General features: G+C 43.1%; 1 protein-coding gene across 2 annotated transcripts; it reads left to right on the top strand.

Annotated features, from left to right (window-relative positions):
- The first annotated feature begins 1,150 nt into the window (after window positions 1-1,150).
- LOC112253024 (filensin) lies at window positions 1,151-18,210 on the top strand. Of its 2 annotated transcripts, none has more exons than XM_024424881.2 (8): window positions 1,151-1,772; window positions 2,423-2,483; window positions 3,331-3,426; window positions 11,795-11,887; window positions 14,390-14,497; window positions 15,530-15,750; window positions 16,183-16,274; window positions 16,685-18,210. In XM_024424881.2, the coding sequence occupies exons 1-8, from the start codon at window positions 1,402-1,404 to the stop codon at window positions 17,611-17,613; spliced, it is 1,971 nt and encodes a 656-aa protein (XP_024280649.1). In that variant the 5' UTR covers window positions 1,151-1,401; the 3' UTR covers window positions 17,614-18,210. The 2 variants fall into 2 exon arrangements, with proteins under 2 accessions (XP_024280649.1, XP_024280648.1); XM_024424880.2 differs by having other exon boundaries at window positions 1,157-1,772; window positions 14,384-14,497.
- The last annotated feature ends 789 nt before the right edge of the window (window positions 18,211-18,999 follow it).

Below are 18,999 nucleotides of genomic sequence, written 5' to 3'. Positions count from 1 at the left end.
AAAAGAAGCAGGCTGTCGATTTGTGTACAGTCAATCCATTCAGAATATTCAGTAGACAAGTGGAGAGCTGTCACGACTCCGACCGAAGGACACTCCCCTTCCCGTTCGGGTGGCGCTCGGCGGTCGTCATCGCCGGCCTACTAGCTGCTACTGATTATTTCCTCCCCCTCCTTATGTGTTGATTGTGTGCACCTGTTTTGAGTTAGGTAGTAGGCTTTATTAGTCAGCCGGCCCGCAGGGTTCCTTGTGCGGGATTAATTATTGTGATCGTCTGTTTGGTGTACTTATGTGCACGTCTATTTGGGTTTTGTGTTTTCCCATTTTGTGGGTTTTCCCTGGACGGTTTAAGTCCCCCTGTTTGGGGCATTTGTTTGTTCAGTACGCCCTGTGTTTTGTGAGGGTTGGCTTATGTTCAGCGTTTGTGTCAGTGCATTAAAATAGCACTCCCCTGAACTCTCTGCTTCCTGCGCCTGACTCCTCACCCACTACACTCAGACCGTTACAAGAGCTAAACCAAACGTTCCAAGATCGTCTGCAGTTTACATAAAACCAAGCCCTTTGGTCCCATATGTATTTTTCTCATGCAGTTGATAAAAATGTTTGTTTTTTTACCCATGGGACAGTTATTCAATTGTTGTGACTCCCATCAGTGGGATTGTAATTTCGTATAATCTCTATGCAATTGGAACGGTTTGTATAATGTATGACTGACCATTTTCATTATTTGAGCTGGATCTTGGCCAATGCTGTGGGTTATTGTGTGTAATAATTTAATGTTTGCGGATCTATAAATATTCAATTCACTTGTGTGATGAATAATGTGACAGGGCTTGCCAATTTGTAACCGTTTGTATGATAATCAGTAGGAGAACAAAATAGCTAAAATCTGCTTTAGGGGTTACTAGGGTACTTTTGGCACATTAGTAATTGGCTATGGCCTGTAACAAAAACCTGCACAGCATGCTATTTCCACTTGGTCATGTGGTAAACCTAGGCCATAGTCCAAAATTCCCCATAAATCAAACCGAGATCTAGAAAAACAGTTGATTGGAAACAATGAGGCTTCTGATAATGGTCCATTTGACACAGCAATATTCTCCCTCGCCTGTCTGCCGTTTGTTTTTGTCTTTTTGCTCGATCATCAATGGCAGAGCTTTTGTAATGTCAGCCACAAAGGCTAACAAACTCTGGAAGGCCCTATGCACGCGGCTTGCGTGGGATCAGGCCAGCAGGAGATTTGTGGGGGTCTATTTCGCAGCCGGCAGGGGCCGAGCAGCCTTTAGTCTAGCATGAGACAGCCAAGGGTGAGCACCCGAGTTTTCACACACTAAAGGTGCGAAGGGGAGAACGCACTCCGGGGATAACACCAACCGAGACAGCGGGAGAGCGACAACCACCACCATGCACCAGACCAGTTACACGCACGAGGTGCGCAAGGAGAAGTATGAGCGCTCCGATGTCTTCGAGGAGCCCTACGGCCCTGACGCGTCGGCGGGCGCCTCGGCCATCCAGGGCTGGGAGAGCCTGCAGGAACTCAACAGCCGTTTCGCCCGCTACATCAACCGGGCACGCGTGCTGGAGCAGCGCAATGCCGTGTTCCGGAAGCAGCTAGAGACGCTGCAGCGGATGGAGGAGGCTAGCGGGCTCGAGGAGGCCTTTACGGAACAGATCGGCCTGAATCAGCAGCGCATCCGCGAGCTCTCCGCTGACCGTGCCAAGCTTGAGCGAGAGCTGAAGGACTCATGCCGCATGCTGGACGAGTTCACCAACAAGTAAGTGATGTCCGTGAGTTTGAAGGTGTGCGTGCTTGTATTTGTGTGCGTGCGTCAGTAAGGGTAGTGTGTTTTTTAAACTGATGTGTGGGTCAGAGAGAAGGAAAGTGTGGATGGGCCACCGCCTGTGAGTAACCGGTGCTGGGGTGAGGTGCCCTTCTCTAGACCAGATGCAGAGTAAACTGTTTGCATGCTGGTGAATGCTTAGTTTCCCAGATAATCTGACTGTGATACATTGTGATACATTGTCCACCTGTTGAAAGTCTGTCTTCAATAAAGGGGTTTATTGACATGGAAATGGCAGGTGCTGTGAATTGAGTCATGGTAAGTGTCATGGATTTCTATCTTCTAACACCAAGACAGTACTAAGAAGAATACGGCACAAGTGGTTGTGTGTTGAAAAAAGATAACAAACATCCCTTTCAAGTGCTCTCAAGGGGAGTCAGGTTGATTAAGGAAAATGAAGAGTTAATAAAAACGAAAAAAATTCTGTTTTATTGTCACACAAACATTGTAAAGCCAGATAGAAAAAAGTCGATCCTCTCAATGTGCTCAAATACACAAACTCGTGTAAATGACAGAGCAATACAAGGTAGGTCAAACAAAAGTCTTGAATTTATGTTTTGTGATTATGTTTTTGTACTCCAAAGATACAGAAATGAATGTGAGTATCAAGAACAGCTGCGGGGTACACTGGAACAACTCAACAAGGTATGTGTGTGAGTCCTATGACAATTTCACCTGTTTAATTTAATGTAAAAAAAAATCAATTAAATCCAGACAAAAAATAATTTGATGGACATTCTCCATTGGGCTTGCTTTTTAGACCAGGACTAGGCCTAATCTGTTTGCGGGAAACCTCCTAAAATGTTAAACTGTAATACAACTGCTAAACTGTCCTGCTGCATTATTTGCGCCCTAACCATAAAACACAACTTGTGAGCAAAGTTTTCTGCATAAGCTCTGTGCATGAAAGCGGCTTTGCAATGTGGAACAACAAAAATATCAAATATATTTTCTGTCTGGTTAATAATCTACAAGCTTTGTAGATTATAATTAGAATCATAATTATATTGTGTAACTGCAATCCTGATAGGACTTTGGGGCTGAGAGACAAAGCTTAAGAGGTCAGGACAATACAGTGAGCTCATGGAACTGAATTAACATGTCTTATCATATCGCTGTCTTTCTGGGTTAGTGATATCAGAGGCTTTAGACATAATGGAGGAATGTACTAGTGAAGAAAAGGCTTTGTGTGGTGTTCAGATGAATAATAACCGCAGTGTAATACTGTGTGAGGCTTTATGAGGAGTGGATATCTACCTATCGACTTGCCTCCTTCTCTCTTCTCTTTTGCTCCCATCTTCTTCTCTTCTCTTCTTTTATTTTCTCTTCCTCTCCTCTCCTTGTCCTCCTCTCCTCTCCTCTCCTCTCCTCTCTCTCTCTCCTCTCCTCTCCTCTCCTCTCCACTCCACTCCTCCTCCTCCCTCTCCTCCTCTCCTCTCCCTCTCCACTCCACCTCCCTCTCCACTTGTCCTTTTCTCCTCTCCTCTCCTAGGAGGCTGACTATGCCCTGTTGGGGAACCTGGAGTTTCAGATCCAGTCCCAGTTCCTTCAGGACGACATCAACTCCACCAAAGACAGACACAGGAAGGTAAGAGGTATACAACCTACACATCATCTGCAGTCTATTACAAACTCATTCTGCCTTTATATTGTACAATCATACAATTAGCCCTGGGGGAAGTATTTTAGGTCAGTGGAGTGTACTAATCATTAAAAAAATACTTATTGGAAAGGAAACCAGTACAGTGTGCATAGCATATCATCTTTCAACCTGCAGATGTAGGATCATAAATTGACCAGTCTCGCAACAGGAGTAACATAATCCTGCAGCAAGAGGATTTGATTATAAAAAATATTTGTTTTCATAGGCCACAGTAGGCTATTAGGTGTAGCCTAGCGCTGCATTTCTGTATACACTTGCATGTCGTACTGGAGACCAATACACTCCTTTCTGTATTTATTTAGACAGTGAAGCTACAACTTTTATTTTGACTCTATACTCCAGCATTTTGGATTTGAGATCACTTTATGTATCTATTCCCCCCATTTGAAGGTGTCATAAGTATTTGGACAAATTCACTTGTAGTGTATTAAAGTAGTCAAAAGTGTAGTATTTGGTCCCATAATCCCATCATGTAATGACTACATCAAGCTTGCGACTCCACAAACTTGTTGGGTGCATTTGCAGTTAGATTTGGTTGGGTTATGGATTATGTTATGCCAAATATATATTAATGGTAAATAGTGTATTTTGTCACTTTGGACTCACTTTTATTGTAAATAAGAATAGAATATGTTTCTGAACACTTCTACATTCATGTGGATGTTAACATGATTTCGGATAATCATGAATGAATTGTGAATAATGATGAATGAGAAAGTTACAGAGGTACAAAGATCATTCTGCCAAACTATGCTAGCCTCTCACCATTACCAGTAACAGGGGAGATTAGCATTTTTGGGGGTTATGATATTTATCCCTCTGACTTTATCACAAAGTAAAAATCCAAAATGCTGGTGTATAGAGCCAAATTAAACATTTTAGCCTCACTGTCAATATGTGACTAGTTTCAGGAAACTAGGGCATTTTTTGCATGTCACTACTTCACAGGAGAGCCTTCTGGAACATGTGAACTTTCATGTGCCTTAAAAACAAACTTGTCTGCTGTAAATACGAATAAAATATCTGTAAATACGAATAAAATTGTTAAATGACAAGCCTAGTTGGTTTAGCCACGGAAAAAGTCAACTGAGACAATGAGTGGGCTGGACATGCCGAGAGATGAGTTCGGATTGGTCTGTCGTGTAGCAGGCTTCTGTCTATAACATGAACTGTTACATGAGCTGTCAGTATGTGTAGGTAATCCTTCCAACCCAGCTTTTTTGAAAGATATCACATAGTAGAACTGCACAACTGTTGCTCTCCACTTTCTGGAGGACCGAGTGTTTAAATCAGTGGAATTAGAGTATGACAGCTAAGGAGATGGAGGAAATTCTGGTGTTTGATTGCAAATATGCAGACAGGGTCGAAAAGAGAACACACAGAAGGCTGTTGTATAAAACACCTGTTTCCGGATTACATCTTCAAAGTAAGGGCAACCATGGCATCCATGACAGAGAGGGAGAAGCGTCCATCCATTTATACAGGTAAGAGAGTCCAGCTAGCTACATTTATCTAACGTTAGCTGGCTGGCTCGCTAGCTAACCTTACATGTATGATCTGTGTAGTAATATTATTTGTTTCTCAGAGCCATTTGCATTGCTAGTTGTAGCCTAATGTTAGCTAGCTAACATTGAACCTGGTTGGTTAGCTACCTGCAAATTCATGCAGGGTAGTAACGTTATGAGTTGGTATTATGGTTTATTGTTTAGCTAGTTAGCTACATGTCTAAACAAAAGACTCCACTATGCAAGTAACCATTTCAATAGAATGTTCATGATGTCACTGTGACAACTGTCTATAGACATAGCTGCTAAATTCTCTCTGGCTATCTACTCTGATTTCAGTGCACTCTCGTCTGAGTGTAGCAGAGCGCAGAATAATAACTGAATAATTTACGAACGCTCAACATGCGTTGTGTCAGTAAATATTGGCAAAAAAGCGTAATTAAATTGGTGCCAGCAGCACAGTTGCAGTCACCAACGCTCTGGATAACATAAAAGCAGCCTAACCAGCTCTGCTAGGGTGATTAAAATGGTCAGAGTGAGCTGTTCTCTCAGTTGTGTCTGGAAGTAGCTAACAAGCTAGCCAACGTTAGCCAGTTAACTTGGGTGCTTGACTGCTGTTGTTAGGTCAGAATGCTCGGATCAACCCTACTCCTTGGCCACAGCGTCCAGTGTGATCAAAGACCAAAACGCTCTGAATTTACAAACGGACAATCTGAAAACGCTCTGAGTTTACGAATGCCCAGAGCACACTCTGGCACTCCAGATTAAATTTACAAACCCATAGTATAAACCAGCCTTTAGTCTTAAAATCTTTTGTTGTTTAGTATTCACATGTGAATCCTTAAAGAGATGGGTGAGGCTAAAACTTAACAGGGTGTGAATGATGCTGAATGGGTATAGACAAAGAAGAGCTCTCCAGTAGGTGTACTAAAACATTCAAATACCATTTTCTCAAATGTGAGGTTACAAGTTTATCAACTTTCAAAGCAGAATTACTTTCCCATTGTTCCTCAACTGTAGTGTATGATATACCATTTTCTATCTCTGATTCTCTACAATTTCAAATTTTGCTACATAAGACAGAATCGAGCCGGTCGGTCACATATATATGGGAAGGAGTGTATCTGTCTTGTGTTACTAAGCTATATAAAACAACGGTTGTCGATATGCATGTTACGAATTTTCAAAATGCATGATATCTTATGAATCCCAATTTTGTGTTGGCTAATGTTAGCTAGGCTAGGGGTTAGGGTTTAAGGTTAGGAGTTAGGTTAAAAGGTTAAGGTTAGGTGAGGGGTTAGCTAACATGCTAAGTAGCAAAGTAGCAAAAAAGTTGATGAAATTCAAACATGCAACCTTTGGGATGCTAGACGTTCGCCACCTCTGCACCCCGACCAACAACCGTACTTTTGTTTTGCCTTAAGTAACCTTCTGTCATATGTAACAATACCAAACGTAACATACTGTGTCATACTATTTTAAGTGTCCCGCGTTTACATTTACTATGTTATGTCTAGTCTATGAGACCAGGCTGGCATTTCAGGTAAACATTTTTACATTTGAATGTGGCAGTAGTAGGATGTACAGTAGTAGGATTTTTATTCTGTCTGCTGCTTTAGCTTTTGAGCGAGCAAGAGAGAAAGAGAACTGGAGGTTTTCAGTGAATTTAGGTAAATCACAAGGATTATTGGATTTTTCTGTGATCAAATTAAGATGCCACATCCGTAATGCTTTGTTTACATCCACCAGATGGACCATATAAATCCAATTAATAAATACTGAAACTAAATCAATAACTAGTGAATTTAACAACCCACCTCAATGCGTTGGTGTTTACCCTGCAAACACATTTTATTTGCTTAGGAAACATACTTAACGAGGCTATTAAATGTGTAATTGCACACATATTTACTCTTAAATTCTTAATCAGGTTAGGCCTGTACTGATGCAGGTCAGGCAGAACACCTCAGAGTCAAACAATTTAGACACATTTAAAGGCTGTAATGATGATGAGCCCAGTGGTCTACCAAACTCTTCACACCACTGCCCTCATTTACAGAGGCTACAGAGGCTGCTGGTATTGGCTAGGTCATTAACAGCCCCTTGTAAATAGACAATATTACCACTGCGTCTTTAGCCACATACTGTACCACATTTTGCTAAACCTTTTTCTAATGGACGTACCTTGTTGAAGTAGGCTACAGATGTCGGATTTTAACTTGATCACTCGTTTTTCACAGATCATTTTCCTGACTGCTCAATTTTCCTGATGCATCAGGAAATTCAAATGAGCCTTGTGATTCTCTGAAAATGAGCAGTTCTCTTTCTCCATGTGGGGGAAGTCGAGTCATTGGGATCAGAACTTGTTTTCAAAATAAGATTCTCTCTCACTCACTCAAATGCTAGGCCTAGGTCCTATTACTGCAACATTCAAATGTACAAACATTTATCTGAAATGCAGCCATACACATCAACAACCATTGTTTTATATAGCTTAATGACAAGCTAGATATTGGTCTCCACTAGGCTATGACATAAAAATGTCGAAATGAAATTAAGGTTTCAATTGAACTGTCAACATTTAGTTCAATAGTGGCCTGGGGTGGTCTAGCGGTTAGGGCTGCTGCCTTCCACGCCCACATATAGGTCTACTGTGTCGGCGTGGGTTTGATTCCAGCCATTGCCATTCTGGAACAAATAACTGGTCCTGTGTGGCTCAGTTGGTAGAGCATGGCGCTTGCAATGCCAATGGCTCAGACACGAGAGGAATGTGGCAGGATCTACAGTCAATCACGGACTACAAAAAGAAAACCAGCCCCGTCGCGGACCTCGATGTCTTGGTCCCAGACAAACTAAACAACTTCTTCTGTCACTTTGAGGACAATACAGGCCACCGACACGGCCCGCCATCAAAACCTGCGGAATCTCCTTCACCGCAGCCAACGTGAGTAAAACATGTTAACCCTCGCAAGGCTGCCGGCCCAGACTGCATCCCTAGCCGCGTCCTCAGAGCATGTGCAGACCAGCTGGCTGGTGTGTTTACGGGCAAATTCAATCAATAACTATCCCAGTCTGCTGTTCCCACATGCTTCAAGAGCGCCACCATTGTTCCTGTTCCCAAGAAAGCTAAGGTAACTGAGCTAAACGACTATCGCCACGTAGCACTCACTTCTGTCATCATGAAGTGCTTTGAGAGATGAGTCAAGGATCATATCACCTCCACCCTACCTAACACCCTAGACCCACTCCAATTTGCTTACCATCGAAATAGGTCCACAGACGACACAATCACAATCACACTGCACACTGCCCTAACCCATCTGGACAAGAGGAATATCTATGTAAGAATGCTGTTCATTGACAACAGCTCAGCATTTAACACCATAGTACCCTCCAAACTCGTCATTAAGCTCAAGAACCTGGGTCTCGACCCCGCCCTGTGCAACTGGGTCCTGGACTTTCTGACGGGCCGCCCCCAGGTGGTGAGGGTAGGAAACAACATCTCCACTCTGCTGATTCTCAAAACTGGGGCCCCACAAGTGTGTGCTCTCAACCCTCTCCTGTACTCCCTGTTCAACCATGACTGCTTGGCCATGCACGCCTCCAACTCAATCATCAAGTTTGCAGATGACACTACAGTGGTAGGCTTGATTACCAACAATGACGAGACGGCCTACAGGGAGGAGGTGAGGGCCCTCGGAGTGTAGTGTCAGGAGAACAAACTCAACATCAACAAAAGAATGGAGATTATCGTGGACTTCAGGAAACAGCAGACGGAGCACCCCCCTATCCACATCGGTGGGACAGCAGTGGGGAAGGTGGAAAGTTTTAAGTTCCTCAACGTACACATCCCGGACAAAATAAAATTGTCCACCCACACAGGCAGCGTGGTGAAGAAGGCGCAGCAGCGCCTCTTAAACCTCAGGAGGCTGAAGAAATTGGGCTTGTCACCAAAAACACTCACAAACATTTACAGATGCACAATCGAGAGAAACCTGTCGGGCTGTATCACCGCCTGGTACGGTAACTGCTCCACCCACAACTGCAAGGCTCTCCAGAGGGTAGTGAGGTCTGCACAACGCATTACCGGGGGAAAACTACCTGCCCTCCAAGACACCTACACCACCCGGTCACAGGAAGCCCAAAAAGATCATCAAAGACAACAACCACCCGAGCCACTGCCTGTTCACCCCGCTACCATCCAGAAGGTGAGGTCAGTACAGGTGCATCAAAGCTGGGACCGAGAGACTGAAAAACAGCTTCTATCTCAAGACCATCAGACTGTTAAACAGCCATCACTAACATTGAGTGGCTGCTGCCAACATACTGACTCAAATCTCTAGCCACTTTAATAAAAAAAAATTGGATGTAATAAATGTATCACTAGTCACTTTAAACAATGCCACTTTATATAATGTTTACATACCCTACATTACTCATCTCATATGTATGTACTGTACTCTATACCATCTACTGCATCTTGCCTATGCTGTTTGGCCATCGCTCATCCATATATTTATATGTACATATTCTTATTCATTCCTTTACACTTGTGTGTATAAGATAGTTGTTGTGAAATTGTTAGATTACTTGTTAGATATCACAGGTCGGAACTAGAAGCACAAGCGTTTCGCTACACTTGCATTAACATCTGCTAACCATGTGTATGTGACCAATAAAATTTGATTTGATTTGGTTAAAGATTTAATTCTCACGGGGGACCAGTATGAAAATGTACGCACTCACTATAAGTCGTCTGCTAAATTATGTAAATGTAAATCCCCCTGATTTACTAGAATCAGTTACAGATTTCAAACATGGTAGCTGGGAAGTAAGTTGCCTTGCACAAGCCTTAGTTTGGAACAGCTCATAGGAGCAGGAGCATACCTCCTGTTTTTGTAGTGTGAGGCAGCTTGATGTAGTACCCCCCTGGACAGGGAATGCTAGTCTATCACAGGGCCTAACCCCCAATCTACATTAGCTACTTAAGCTGAGTGGTTCCATGTTTACAGTTTACAGGGATTGAACTCCCAACCATGGCCAGCCCTCTATCAGGCAGGATTAGGCGGCCAACAATGGCGGCAGATTGACGAGGGCGGCATTTTCTGAGCTAAACGGACCAAGACGCACCTCCAACAAGTACAAATAAAGCCTCACGTAATTCTATCCAAAAATTTCAATTTCTCTCATCCTGTGGCATATGGGCTTTTTAGGTGGGTGCTGATGCAAACCTGTGATATGCAGTGCCCACTTTGACAAAGGCAGGGGCACAAATATTTTGCTTATCCATTCCCAGCGTGCCTCTCCAGTGTGCTGTTCTAGAGACGTATCGCTGCGGCGTCCACCAAAGTTCTGTCAAAAATATGATCTAACATACAGTACCAGTCAAAAGTTTGGATACCCCTACTCATTCCAGGGTTTTTCTTTAGTTTTACTATTTTCTACATTGTAGAAACTATGAAATAAGACATATGGAATCATGTAATAACAAAAAAGTGTTAAACTAATCAAAATATAATTTATATTTTAGATTATTTTAAGTAGCAACCATTTGCCTTGATGACAGCTTTGCACATTGGCATTCTCTCAACCAGCTTCACCTGGAATGCTTTTCCAACAGTCTTGAAGGAGTTCACACATATGCTGAGCACTTGTTGGCTGCTTTTCCTTCACTCTGCGGTCCAACTCATCCCAAACCATCTCAAGTGGGTTTAGGTCGGGTGATTGTGGAGGCCAGATCATCTGATGCAGCACTCCATCCATCTCCTTCTTGTTCAAATAGCCCTTACACAGCCTGGAGGTGTGTTAGGTCATTGTCCTGTTGAAAAACAAATTATAGTCCACTAAGCGCAAACTAGATGGGATGGCGTATCGCTGCAGAATGCTGTAAGCACGAGCCGGCGTCTTGGACATTTTTTGGGGGGTGTTTTACAAATGGTAGGCTTAACACATAGATGGGCATTCATAAAATTCATTTCAGGCAACCCTGTAGGGTACAGCTCAGTAAACACGCACCGACGCTGATGCCTTTTGGACGTCTTTTTTTGGTGCAGTCTTGACAGGCCTTGATTTCCACATCCACGGACATTGGTTTTTGATCCGGACCAAATCTGAACCAATCATAGATGTGTATGTGTTTGGTCCAGATTCTGTCCGGTCTGGGCCATCCTTGATTTTGCCCAAACATAGACGTCTATAAATGACTTATTTTCAACTTTCATTCAGAACCCAAAATTTCCCTGATTTCAACATCATGAAAATACATACAATATACTATTCTAGTTTTGTAGGGGTGACTTTTTTTGGTCTCACCTAGGGCGGCAGAATGGCAAGGACCGATCCTGCTCCTAACCTTTCGATATCAGGGCGGACCCTAACCACATGGACACTGAGTTGGTTATGGATATTGTGTACTCTACAGACCCTGGATTCAAAATACACAGTGCACGCACATGTAATACTGAGGAAAATAAAGGGATGACATACAGGGTGGGTATATTTAATAAAGTTAGGATTAGAGTACATAGACGTTGTGTACTTTACTCTAATCCCAACCATATTAAATACACCCACCCTGTATGACAGTCCCCTTTATTTTTTATAGTCCAGGATCTAATATTGTATTGGGGAACGTCTTAAATGCAATGTTTGTGTTTTATTAAAGGCAAAGTTTATTTTTCATTTGATACAGCAGCAGTATGTATACAAGATCATTTCAAGTAAAATATAACGTGAACTCATCCCCTCTCCTCCTCTATTCCTCTCACCCCACCACCCTCTCCCTGTAGAACCTGGCAGAGATCCAGACCTACGTGAACATCCTGCACCAGATCAACCAGACAATATCCCTGGTGCCCAATGTGGCCGTGGGCATCTCTGAGGTAAGGTCACCAGGCATCTTTCTGTGTCCAGGGGAAACAGCTGAGTCAGACCAGGGGTGTCAGACCAGATAACAATAAAGCCCCAAGGACCACCAGTGGAATCAGCTATGTGAGCTGAACATTGTGTCTTTGAATGGAAAATGTGTTGTGATGTGTTCCAATGTGTTAATGTGTGACATTTCTGTGAAATAATATACTTATGTTTATTATTATGACAGTTAATCCCAGCTCTGTGTGTCATGTTGTCCCTTTATAGAAAGTATGTTGATGCTGTCAGTCTGTAAGCTGTTTGCTTGTCTGTCTATGAAGTTGCAAGTAAAGCACTGTAATCTAATGTACACTGAGTGTACAAAACATGCTCTTTCCATGACAGACTGACCAGGTGAATCTAGGTGAAAGCTACAGTGCCTTACGAAAGTATTCGGCCCCCTTGAACTTTGCGACCTTTTGCCACATTTCAGGCTTCAAACATAAAGATATAAAATGTGTTTTTTGTGAAGAATCAACAACAAGTGGGACACAATCATGAAGTGGAACGACATTTATTGGATATTTCAAACTTTTTTAACAAATCGAAAAGTGAAAAATTGGGCGTGCAAAATTATTCAGCCCCTTTAAGTTAATACTTTGTAGCGCCACCTTTTGCTGCGATTACAGCTGTAAGTCGCTTGGGGTATGTCTCTATCAGTTTTGCACATCGAGAGACTGACATTTTTTCCCATTCCTCCTTGCAAAACAGCTCGAGCTCAGTGAGGTTGGATGGAGAGCATTTGTGAACAGCAGTTTTCAGTTCTTTCCACAGATTCTCGATTGGATTCAGGTCTGGACTTTGACTTGGCCATTCTAACACCTGGATATGTTTATTTTTGAACCATTCCATTGTAGATTTTGCTTTATGTTTTGGATCATTGTCTTGTTGGAAGACAAATCTCCGTCCCAGTCTCAGGTCTTTTGCAGACTCCATCAGATTTTCTTCCAGAATGGTCCTGTATTTGGCTCCATCCATCTTCCCATCAATTTTAACCATCTTCCCTGTCCCTGCTGAAGAAAAGCAGGCCCAAACCATGATGCTGCCACCACCATGTTTGACAGTGGGGATGGTGTGTTCAGGGTGATGAGCTGTGTTGCTTTTACGCCAAACATAACGTTTTGCATTGTTGCCAAAAAGTTCAATTTTGGTTTCATCTGACCAGAGCACTTTCTTCCACATCTTTGGTGTGTCTCCCAGGTGGCTTGTGGCAAACTTTAAACAACACTTTTTATGGATATCTTTAAGAAATGGCTTTCTTCTTGCCACTCTTCCATAAAGGCCAGATTTGTGCAATATACGACTGATTGTTGTCCTATGGACAGAGTCTCCCACCTCAGCTGTAGATCTCTGCAGTTCATCCAGAGTGATCATGGGCCTCTTGGCTGCATCTCTGATCAGTCTTCTCCTTGTATGAGCTGAAAGTTTAGAGGGACGGCCAGGTCTTGGTAGATTTGCAGTGGTCTGATACTCCTTCCATTTCAATATTATCGCTTGCACAGTGCTCCTTGGGATGTTTAAAGCTTGGGAAATCTTTTGGTATCCAAATCCGGCTTTAAACTTCTTCACAACAGTATCTCGGACCTGCCTGGTGTGTTCCTTGTTCTTCATGATGCTCTCTCCGCTTTTAACGGACCTCTGAGACTATCACAGTGCAGGTGCATTTATACGGAGACTTGATTACACACAGGTGGATTGTATTTATCATCATTAGTCATTTAGGTCAACATTCGATCATTCAGAGATCCTCACTGAACTTCTGGAGAGAGTTTGCTGCACTGAAAGTAAAGGGGCTGAATAATTTTGCACGCCCAATTTTTCAGTTTTTAATTTGTTAAAAAAGTTTGACATATCCAATAAATGTCGTTCCACTTCATGATTGTGTCCCACTTGTTGTTGATTCTTCACAAAAAAATACAGTTTTATATCTTTGTTTGAAGCCTGAAATGTGGCAAAAGGTCGCAAAGTTCAAGGGGGCCGAATACTTTCGCAAGGCACTGTATGATCCCGTATTGATGTCACTTGTTAAATCCACGTTAATCAGTGTAGATAGCTTAAAGATGTATTTTTAAGCCTAGAGACAATTGCAACTCAATATTAGGAAGTTCCTAATGTTTGGTATTCTCAATGTACATGTTGAATGCCTGTCTAGTTGTTCAGTGTGTATTATAACTGGCCTGTGGTCCCTTTGTGTGATCTCTATGTGTTATAACTGGCCTGTGGTCCCTTTGTGTGATCTCTATGTGTTATCACTGGCCTGTGATCCCTTTGTGTGATCTCTATGTGTTATAACTGGCCTGTGATCCCTTTGTGTGATCTCTATGTGTTATAACAGGCCTATGATCCCTTTGTGTGATCGCTATGTGTTATAACTGGCCTGTGGTCCCTTTGTGTGATCGCTATGTGTTATAACTGGCCTGTCTTGTCTCTGTGTGATCATTGTGTATTATAACTGTCTCTGTGTGAAGGAGCAGGAAAAGCAGCTGGCCCAGAGGAGAGTTCCAGCCCTGCAAAGCCAGCTGGAGGAGTACAAGAGCGCCCTCTGCCAGCTCCAGGCACAGAAGCTGCATCTGCAGACCGAGGTAGGTTCCTATCCATTACTATGATAACTTAGCGAACATCTCATGCTCAAGTGTTTGAAAGTGTCACATTCCAAATCAACCCCTAGGCCCTACTCTCTATGCATATTAGTGAGGAAGGGAGATGAGGTAGCCACTTGAATTGAGTTAGACAGTTTACATGTACCCATGGAGGAGAGGACATAAACTGGTTGTAGTTGCACAGGGGCGCCAGTAGGTGTCAGTCATCACCTTTAGATTAGTGAGTAAAGATGAAACAAGCAACAGAGAAGCGGGGAAATACAGGTGTATCTTAGAAAAATACTAGTAAAAACTAAAAGACATAGAAGGACAAAAAAACAACTCTCAATGTCTACCTCAAACTGATGCATAAGTCCATGTTTATTTTCTCCAAAAGTTGTGAATCTATTGAATCATTTCTTAAATGAGCATCCCTTCATTTTAGTTGTTTGGTCCCTACCTCTGCTTTTTTCCCAAATTATGCTTTTCACTTTGTTCATTTTCTGTAGCCTGTACCTCATGACTGTTTGTGTTTCCTAGCAAAACATTTTCAAATGGCATTCTATAACTCAGACTTTTTTAAAATTTTGTGACTATAATTGCAAGAAATCTGAATATTTTCATGAAATAATTATCATATCTCTAAAAATTCTAAAGGCTCAATTTTCAATCGGAGACAGGTTGCCATGAAGGTTGAATATGTACGTGGGTTGAACACCTGTGTAGTACTACAGTTGTCACCACAACATCCTCAGAGAGTACAGTAGTCATGATGTTCTGATTTATTCTGTCTTTTTAAAGTCAGACAGCTGGCACGTTAGCATAGTTCGATGACCAAGCAGGAATGACAACGATCACTTAAATAATAAAAATTAAGTTGAACTTTTCTATATGACATCTATTCTGTTTTTTATTTGATTTTTTTAATAAGCAGTGTACAGTAGCATACCATATGATAAAATGTTTCCCACCTCTATATTGAAATGATAATCAGATTTCTCTCTCTCTCTCTCTCTCTCTCTCTCTCTGTGTCAGACCTCAGTGTTGGAGAATTCCATCAAGAGCACCCAGGAGAGCTATGACGATGAGATCCAGCTGTACAACGAGCAAATTGAGTCTCTGAGGAAGGACATTGAGGAGGCCGAGAGGTTCCTGGAGAAATACACCAACGAGTGCCGCCACCTGGCCATGTACCAGATCTCCCTGGAGAATGAGCTGGAGAGGTACAAGAGGATCATTGAGAATGAGGACAACAGGTAATTACTAACCACAACACACCAGTGTCCTGCTACTGGATATTAGGAAGCACTTCAATGTGTTGACTCTGCGAAATCTTGTAGTAGAATATCAGCCACATGGTGGCAGTGTTGGATATTATATTTGTGTGTTTTCCACATCAGATTTGTTCAATCATGGTTGAATATCTCTTCAGGAAGGTTATTTATTTTTAATGTAATATTTAATCCCCTTTAATATGGCCTAATCCTTCTTTTGTTTACTTTATCAATACATCTTTTCTTTACAGCCTCACAATACAAAAATGGGAAAGTAATTAGAAAAAGGACAAAGGAATTTTCCTCTTAGAATTACTAATATAATGTTTAGTACCAACACATACAAATACACTATCACATGCTGCTTCTGTGGTGATGTCCTAACTGATGTTTCTTCCTCATTCTCTTCCACAGATTGAATTCAGCGATAATTGGGACTCCCATTACCTTGTTCACCACCAATTACCGCTTTACCCACACACCCACTGTGTCGAGCAGGGGCAGAGGTGAGGAAATGGCCACGTCTCATTCCACAGCTTCTTCACACTGATAGTTTCCATACATACAGAGCAGACACGTAACAACCCATCGTCATCATAGGCTATAACCACACTAGCTAGAGCCCTAATGACTGCAGCCACACAGTGATGTGATTCCCACCCAGTTAAAACAACAAACAATGGATCCTCCTGAGGTCTATACATGGATAATGGTGATCGTGGTTAGGAGGATCCAGGTTCTGCAGGAGTCCTTTCCTCCTTCGATAGTGTGTTTTGTCTTATATAAAGGTTTCTATTCATGATCCAGGTTAGGATGATACAGGTCCCGCGGAAGTCCTTTCCCCCTTCAATAATATTTTTTAGAATTTTGAAAGTGTTTTGTCTCATATAAGATGTTTATTTTGTTTATCTGCCAGACATCACCCAAGCCGTCCAGGACATCAGCAGTGTCAAGCCTCGCCAGAAGAACCTGGCCAAGAAGGTCATGAAGAAGAAGGAGATCAGTCCCAAAGACGTGATGGACAGTGGCCAGGACGAAAGAGTCGGTGGAGCTGAACACATGGAGGATGAGGAGCGAGGGATGGAGGAGGAGGAGGACAGGGTGAATAGGGAGAAGCAGAGTTCGCTGTACACGGGTGTGTCCCCCCAGGACGTCCCAGACGGAGCTCAGATCAGCAAGGCCTTCGACACGCTCTGTAACATCGTCAGAGACCGCATGAGGAAGTACAAGAAGCCAGAGCCAATTGCTGACTTCTATACTAAGGGGCGCTATGTGTTGGTGACGGGTGACGGCAGCTACCCCCACCCCCATTTCTACACCTCCAGCCCCTCTGCTGGACACGTCTTTGTCACGATCTGCGACGGCATGGTCTCCCCTTATGACCCCTTCAGCCCATACACCCCCTCCCCTGACCCCCCTCATCCACAGCCCATGCCACCCCCTTGCCCCTGTATTCCCACCCCACCTTCCGACGGAGAGGGTGGTAAGGGTGACGATAAGGGCGGAAAAGGTGGTGGGAAGGGGAAATCTAGGGACGTAGATCCTACTCCCCCCCCACAGCCCAACCCTGCCCCAGCTCCAGGCCCTGACCCCAAAGACCCCAAATGCCCCAGCAATCCCTCCGGACCCAAGGGGGGTAAAGATGACAGTCGCCGTAGGGGCCTTCCTCCCATGCCCTCCCCCCGTGGCGCTAGCAGCATGCCCCCTGACTCCATGAGCTACGAGAAGGTGGAGATGGTGGAGTCAGTGGAAAGGTTCTCCAACGACCGCAAGACCAAGGGCTATGAGGAGACGGCCATGGTGGTGGAGACCATGATTGAGAAGACCAGCAAGAAGAAGCACTGAGTCTGAGGAGATTGACCTCGACCAAAAGAGCTGGACAGACTCCTCACAAGTTCCACCTCACCTTATGCCAGCAAGAACAAACAATGAGACCAATATGAGACTCTGCTAAAGACATTCTAAAAACACTGTTCAACCGTGGATGAGACCAACTGCTATGAGCCAGTCCTCACATAGGAAACTGCTAAAGACTCCTTCCACATTCATGATACTGCTCCTCCATTTAAAAAGCTCTCTGGCTTTGTGTTCAGCAAGAGTTAGCTGGTTCCATAATGCTGCTGTTGTTGTTTCTACCTACGCCAATACCTTATGCCTTTACTGTCTGAAAACTCAAAGTACCAGCATCGAAACAACAGAACAAGCCCTCTCGCCCCCCCCAAAAAAAAAATTAAGTGAGCAAAAACATGACTTTGATGTGTGAAAAAAATGGATTACATGCTACTTGCCCTCATGGATGTTTGCCACCCTTCCAAATCAAACCTTAACCCAAACCTCCACCCAAGACTTAATGCTCAATTGAATGCCATTGACCTCCCTCAACACAGTCTTGCTGTGTATAAAACTGCTTTAATAATAAAAAATAATCACGTTTCACAAGCATAAAGCTCTCCTGTCTTTGTGTTTTAATGTTAAGACCGCTGTTATAACACACGGTTGCTTTACAAACAAACGCCCCCAGTCCTTCTCATCATCTCATGTAGTTCCAAGAAAGATGAAACGATTCATATTATATTCTTTGAATAATAACAGCTGATGTTTCATATTTGTACTTTCTATCTACTGTATGCAGTTTAAGCACTCTTTACCTGCTTTATAAAGATGATTGAAGGGTAGAGGCGATGGATGCCTCGTTTTTTATCTGATCACCCTGTTTTACTTAGATACTGGAGGAATATTAATTGCACCAAAGTGAGGACACTACACTAAGTAAGCTAGTGCAGTGTTTAGTAAACATCGGGAGTCTCCCAGCCCAGAGTGAAAGGTGTTACCTTGAACTCTGCAGCTACTGAAGGAAAGACATGAATGTTTCATCGGGGTGATCTGGAGGAGCAGACAGTGACCTCTGAACTCTGCATAATCCACTCTCCCTTAGAGGGACAGACAAGAGAGAGAAAAAGAGAACGAGAGGGAGCATGTGTGTGTGTGTGTGTGCGTGTGACAGAGAGGCAAAAGTAAGACAAAAAGGGGAGAGAAAGAGAAGCTAATAGTGTTTTATACGATATAGTCTCTTTACACAGTGTGTGATCTAAATGTCCCTGTGCTTTGTGCTCTCGAGTTAACAGATAAGGGCTTCCCATTGGCGCATAGGCTTCAGTTGACTGGCAATGACCATTGTAAGGCAAAATGACTTACCTTAAAAAGTGGAATTGGAATACAGAGGCACGTACG

This window comes from Oncorhynchus tshawytscha, linkage group LG06 (genome assembly GCF_018296145.1).
Source record: "Oncorhynchus tshawytscha isolate Ot180627B linkage group LG06, Otsh_v2.0, whole genome shotgun sequence".
Classification (NCBI taxonomy): domain Eukaryota; kingdom Metazoa; phylum Chordata; class Actinopteri; order Salmoniformes; family Salmonidae; genus Oncorhynchus; species Oncorhynchus tshawytscha.
Note: the sequence above shows the minus strand (reverse complement) of the source record. Positions and strands in the feature narration are given on the sequence as shown.